This window comes from Dendroctonus ponderosae, unplaced genomic scaffold, assembly GCF_020466585.1.
Source record: "Dendroctonus ponderosae isolate FM_Combo_2020 unplaced genomic scaffold, Dpon_F_20191213v2 Dpon_F_20191213_1, whole genome shotgun sequence".
Lineage (NCBI taxonomy): Eukaryota > Metazoa > Arthropoda > Insecta > Coleoptera > Curculionidae > Dendroctonus > Dendroctonus ponderosae.
In genome coordinates, this window is record NW_026017110.1 from 14762981 (window position 1) to 14769915 (window position 6935).

Consider the following 6935-nt stretch of genomic DNA (forward strand, 5'->3'; position numbering starts at 1 on the left):
TCTTCCAAGATTTCTATAGCCAAATTTTCCATCATCACCTCTTGCCCATTGCTTGAATTATAACATTATACATTATACATAATGTCAACCGTTAAATTTTATCTGAATATGTATTTTCTTTAAGCCGCGGAAGTATGGCATAGCATAGCATGACTGCTTAGGCGGCACTAATATCTGATACTAGTATTCGCCCGTACCCACAAACGGTGAAATTCGGTCCGCAAGTCCAGATCTGCAGATTTATTTTGTACGAAATTCGCATCGAGTCGTATCTGGCTCGTGGTTAACTATTAACGCACCGATATTTCTTCGAACTTGGCTCGCCACGTATCAGATATGAGAGATATTTCGCTCGTGTATGGGGCGCTATTGGCTACAATGGAGCAGTTCACACGAACGTCGACGTCGCCCACCGTTGTTTCACCGTTGGACGGTAACGCCGCGTTGAAATCCCCACCGCCGGTGGCTGCTAGAACGCTGGCGGTGTTTCGCCGTCGGACGTCGAAGCAAAACATTAGCTTATATGTGCCGGATCACACGGGCGCAACGACGACGTTAAAAATGCCGGAGGTTGACTACGATATCGGATTGTTAATTGAAGAGTTTCACGTTTTCAGCTTCACGTGTAATTCATCAAACGATTTGGGACTCATACGGAAGKAATTAAAAAACTTTTCTTYGTTGTTCCTGAGATCCCCGAAATCGCTAGCAAATGCTCCTTTTAATGCACGAGCACTCACGTAAGGATGAACCCAATAATTTATYGTCTTTTACAAATGTAAAATTTGTATACGTAATACGCAAACAAAACCCGTTGTTCATAATCGACCTCCATGCCTGCACTAAAATTGCGTTGTGTCGAAATAAATCTGTCGTAAAAATATGCGTCACCGCAGCGTCAAATACGCTCGTGAGTTAACTGTTTGACTATGGACAAATCGTTTTTTAAAAATTATCTTTATTACTTAACTAATTACAAGTTTACTTCAGTATGTCTTTACTCTGACTGACTTAACATAATGTATATCTCCAACTGGAAGACATGATGCCCCTTTATGACCTTAACATTGGCGGTATGCCTATTCTGCTGATCCAGCGGAATCTATGGGAACTAGTCACATAAGTGCTGCTGATGTACCGGAATTCGTGGGAACTGGCCACATAACTCGTGTGAACTGCTCCGAAAAAAATTGTCGGCGGCACCGTAACGTCGACGTCGCGTCACTGCACCGTTAAAAAACGCAGCACTTATTGGTTCGATAACTATCGGTGCGCTAAAGTTGTAGGTTCTATAACTTGCCGTGGGTTTCTCAACGCGTCTAAACGTACAAAGCTATAAAGTAGGCAAAGCCATATAACAAAGGAGAATAATCTGTAAAGACTGGTTAGAGTGACAAATAAACGATGGTTTCTTGGTGTCACTGGCTGAATTTGTCCCTGAAGTAGCTCTCCTAGGTAATAAACAACGTTTTTGGTTAACCTAAAGTGATCTCGGAATTAATCTTTGCTATATTTCTCAAAATGATCGTTTCTTGCTCGAACGGCGAATTATTTCACTATTAGAACATCGAAGAGGTAAAGGTCCGAGATCACACATTGGAAAATGTGAAAGTCTTATATGGAAAAAGATAGCTGGAAAAGGTACATTTACCAGAAAATGAATATACCTATTGCGCAATGTTTGAAGAATATATCGCTGAGAGAACCAGTTTTTGTCTTAGCATAATCTTGAAGCAAATGGCTGGGATGCACATTTATGTCTCTGAGATTTACGAGAAGAAGGACCTGATCTAATGGGATAGTGTCCCCAGTAAAACCTGTAGAAATCAGAACATTGACGAAGACGAACCTATTCAGAAAACGCACTGTAATGAAGCGGTTATTAATTCATATCTACTTTGAGCGGAAGAATTTGTTTACAGAACTAACAATTTTGTCCAAACCAACAATTGGGAGGCAAGAAAATGCAGCAAATCGATATAATGACAAATGACAATGCATGTAAAGAGTTCACCTTTCTTATACTTACTTTGTTTTTATTTTGAACGTATGTATTTGATTGTGTATACATAAATAAATACAGTTTTTTACCGGTAACAAACTAACTAAACCTAAATGTTCTGCCAACTTCCAGTTCGGATGATCCATACATTACTATTTATGTTCTCTAGATCATTTTATTATTTCAATTATAATAATATGCTGAATTTTAATTAGGATTTAATGGTCCGCCTCCAAATTTTGGCGACAACGGTCCCAATTGGGGTCCACCCGGCATGAACCGGGGCCCACCCCCAAATCTTATGGGTGGACCGCCTCCTTTTGGGGCACCTCCAATGATGAGTGGATTACCGGGAGTTCCTGGTGCTGCAGGATACCCCGATGGCTCTTCCAGATCAAACGAACAGGTAAGTTGAAAAAAACTAATATTTATCAACGCAACTTATTTTATTTTGGACACCCTTAACATCAAACTTACAAATTCCGTACTGATGTGTTCTTTAATTAGCATATATTTTATTTTATTTAACTATTGCAGAGTCCATCTTTGGATGCAACAAATGAAATTTGGGTAGAAACTAAAACTGGCGAAGGGAAATCTTATTATTATAATGCCAGATCGAGGGAAACGACTTGGACCAAACCCGAAGGTCCCAATATTAAAGTCATTACCCAGGTAAATCATTTTTATAATTTATTTAAAATTTAAAAATATTGGGAAGATTCGTGGCGTTAAATGTATTGTAATTTTAATCTTAATAGGATCAAGTTGAGGCAATGGCGCAAGCAGCTAGCACTAATACGCAACCTCAAAATACGTCAACTGCTGCACAGGCAGCTCTTGCACAAGCCAGCATAACTAATAAACCTGAAAGCAAAGGTGATTACAATTGAATTAGGCCTTGTAGGTTGTGTGCTATAAGCATTGTTTTTATTCAGAGAGCGAAGAGCAGAAAAAAGAACTTAACAACCAAGTTAATATGGGACCACCTCCGTCGATGATGGGTCATGGAGGAATGCCTTATGGCCCACCTCCAGGAGGGTTTCCTCCATTTGGAATGCCTCCGTTTGGCTTACCACCCCCGGGCCAAGGTCCACCAAGCTGGATGCCCCCAGGAGCCACTCCATGGGGAATGCCTCCAGGGCTTATGCCTCCCGGTAAGTGTAAGCAGCAAATGAGAATATTTGAATGATTGATGCATAGCACGTGCATAGCATAAGTATGTGTATGTATAGGACAGCCAATACAAATTAATGAAAAATTATTGACAATGCCACAACGTAAACGACCACACGTGGGTACAACTTCAAAGATCCCAGAAATCGAATTATTATTTATATTTATTATTAAATAGAAACATTTGAGAGTGAACACATGAAGTGTATTTTTTGATTTAAAGCGTGTAAATCGATTTTCTCGCTTTTTTCTCAAGCAATAAAATTTGTATTCAAGGCTATGAGAGTCAACTTATTGAATCAAGCATAGTATCTGTACTTCCTGATGAATTTGTTACAATATTAATGTCATGGGCATTTGCACGTCCTAATACAAGGCGAAAAGTGCCCGCTTTTTCACCGGAGTGGGACGTTCACCGTTTCACGTGAGTGGAATGTTGGTTTTTATAAAATAAATTTTCAGTTGCAGTAAGTATTCCAAGTGCCTTGCCCGCAATTAATGAGGCGGAAATTTTGTCAAAAATTGATCCTGCTATAATTGCAAAAGCTAGAGAATGGACGGAACATAAAGCACCTGACGGACGATATTATTATCATCATGCTAAGAAAGGCGAATCCGTATGGGAAAAGCCCCAGGCCTTGAAAGATTTAGAAAGTACGTTTACCTTTTGGGTAAAATTATCGAAAGAATATAATGTTTTCGGTTCTTATAGATGCCAAACTGGCCGCGGCACAAGGAATTTCCACCCGTCCAAAAGATGACGGTTATTTACAAATGACACTAGATTCAGGTAAGACATCTAGTTCGCAGGAAAATGGTGAGTCTATGAAGGTTAACAGCCCAAAGGATAAGGAAGCTGAAGCGAAAGAAAAACTGGATAAACTTCAAGAGGAGATTAGGAAGAAGAAGGAGGAAGAAGAGAAGGAAAAAGAAAAGAAAGCCCAGGACAAATCGCGCCCTGTATCTAGCACACCTGTTCCAGGAACACCATGGTAAGTTTCTCATCCACTTGTAACTCGATTCCAATTCATCGTATTTGTACTTTTAAGGTGTGTGGTGTGGACTGGAGATGGTCGTGTATTTTTCTACAACCCTTCTTCTCGCACCTCTGTATGGGAAAGACCAGAGGAATTGCTCAAGCGAACGGATGTTGATAAGATGGTATCTACGCCCCCAGATGCTTTGGCGTCATCTGCCAGCAAAGGAGAGGCTCTAGAAGCTAAGACTCCCGTTAAAGCAAAAAGATCGTCTGATGATAGCGACAGCGACAATGAGATTCCTGCAAAAAAAACGAAAATTGACATTGATCTTACAAGTAAGACGAATCTTTTATCCTATTTCCACCTGATTGCTTAATTGTAAGATTTTTTAGCTTCTAATGGTACTCCCCCCACCAAGAAAATCGACATTGGCAAAGAGGCTGCTATTGAAGCTGAAGTGAGAGCTGCTAAAGAAAGAGCCGTTATTCCTCTCGACACCAGGATAACTCTGTTCAAGGAAATGTTAGCAGAGAAGCAGGTGTCTGCTTTCAGTACTTGGGAAAAAGAATTGCATAAAATTGTGTTCGATTCTAGGTGAGATCAAATTATTAAACGTTAAAATTAATATACTTACGTGAACATAACTTTCTGCTGATCTAGGTATCTGCTTTTAACTTCGAAAGAGCGGAAACAAGTTTTTGAAAGATATGTCAAAGAAAGGGCCGAAGAAGAAAGGAGAGAGAAGCGGAACAAATTGCGGGAGAAGAAAGAGTCGTTTAAGAAGCTATTGAGTGAATCGCATTTGCATGGAAAGTACGTAATTCTCATCATAAATAAAGCGAAGTATTGTAAATTAATTAGATGTCTTTGTCGATTTCAGATCTTCCTTTAGCGATTTTGCACAAAAATACGCAAAAGATGAGCGATTTAAGGGCGTTGATAAGATGCGTGAACGCGAAAGCCTTTTCAACGAACATCTCATTGAAGTGCGCCGGAAGGAGAAAGAAGAGAAGTTTCAAAAAAGAGAAGCGGTAAGTTCTTTATCATTATTTTCTGGCTGAGTTATGATTAACTCTGCCAGGTCATTGCAAACAGTCCTGAGATACTTTTAAGTTTCTATTTTATCTTGCAAATATATTCTCACGAAACATACTTACTTAAAAGGCACGTTTTAGATCATTTGGTAGGAAAAGAAAGAGCATCATGGTGTATTTTATTAATTGGGGCAAGTTCTGCATTCATTTTTAAGATTTCTTCGTTTTTCATATAAATGATGCCAGATCTGATCTGAATATTTTATAAACCAATTAATTGATCACACGACGATAATATTTTAGCTTCTAAGCCGATCTTTCCAATTAATGCCATGTTTTTCATTCATGTCATTATTGCGATCAACTGAAAATAATTGAAGGAGCAAAACCGCCTAAGTCACAAAAGGTTTATTCAGAGAAATTACTCTTGAAAGTTTTCTTACAATGGAAAACTTTGAGCTTATGAATTAAATTAGTTTGTGTTATAGAACGATTCATACTAAGTACAAAAACTTAACTACTATTCCAGAAATAAAAAAAAATACATTTTTAAACAAGATGAAAAAAATAAACAAAACAAAAAATGAAAGGTCCTGATCCAAAGTTTTTTTAAGGAAAGCTGATGTTTTGGTTTTTATTGTATGAAAAAAATATGAATTGATTTTGTCTCCTTTTTTGGATCCTTAATATGTGTGTCTAAATATTTTGAAATGGATACAAAATCTAATGCTAGCCGCCTTTTAGGTTTTTTATGGCTAAAGTTGAAAATTTTGTTTATGAGTCATAAGTTGGTAAACTGTACAACTTAGAAGAAAGGCGTTGTATCTCATCCCTTGTAAATTCTACATTAGTATCGGCATGTGTGTTCATACTCCTGAACGATTTTCTTTCTTTTATTTTTCTGTTTGCTTTTATATTCTTAACCAGAAGACCTATTTTTCTTTAGTACATTTATTGTCCATTCGTTAATATTGATTGCTCTTTTTCGGATTTGTCTATGGGCTACTTACATAGAAAATTCACCTTACGTCACCTTGCGTTCTGATCCTTAAACTTTACTCACCGAGCTAGCTACTACTACTAGAAGCTTCGTTATGTGATATGGAATTATCACTCCTATCTTTTCTCATCTTCACTTCATATTAAATCAGGTTCCTCGTCCATAGCGTATGGATTTGTTTCTGAGTCTGAACAAGTATCCTATCGTTGTCTGAAAATTCCAATATTTTTTATACCTGTCAATTTATTTTGTTTACCTGATCCAGGAGACATAATAAATGAAAATTATAATATAATTAATCACTGTGATTAGATGTTGTAATATTCGAACGAAAATACATTCAGCAGCAAATCAACCCAAGTGCCACTCAGGCGTTTTCGGCTCCAAACGTCTGGCGAGATTCCTTTATATTGGGACTGATTTTTACCTGGGCGATTTTACTACCAAAATGTAGCAAATATAGAAAACACGAATTAACACTTATGTTCGTTTTGCAAAATATTGCACTTAGCCGGTTTTGCTTCTAATCGCTTCAATTATTATACTGAAATAATGGTGCAGCAAAATCATGCCAACCAGCCCTATTTTTGCTTCACCCATTTGAATTTAAAGTCTTGAAAGATTTGAATAAAACACAGGTTTAAATATGTATAAATTTTATTTTCCTAACAATTGCTATAAGCGTGAACTTGATATTAAACATTTATCGAGGGCACTTTCTTGTTTTTTTGTTGTTTTTTTTT

At 37.7% G+C, this 6935-nt stretch overlaps 1 protein-coding gene across 1 annotated transcript in view; it reads left to right on the forward strand.

Moving 5' to 3' along the window:
• The window catches only part of LOC109542367 (transcription elongation regulator 1), a gene marked incomplete in the record, with an annotated part of 14207 nt that overhangs the window by 3105 nt on the left and 4167 nt on the right, over window positions 1–6935 (forward strand). The window contains 10 exon segments of the mRNA XM_048667841.1: window positions 2218–2408; window positions 2540–2677; window positions 2764–2881; window positions 2941–3159; window positions 3641–3832; window positions 3891–4170; window positions 4228–4493; window positions 4551–4752; window positions 4819–4971; window positions 5039–5189. Of these exon segments, the coding sequence (XP_048523798.1) occupies window positions 2218–2408; window positions 2540–2677; window positions 2764–2881; window positions 2941–3159; window positions 3641–3832; window positions 3891–4170; window positions 4228–4493; window positions 4551–4752; window positions 4819–4971; window positions 5039–5189 (1910 nt within the window).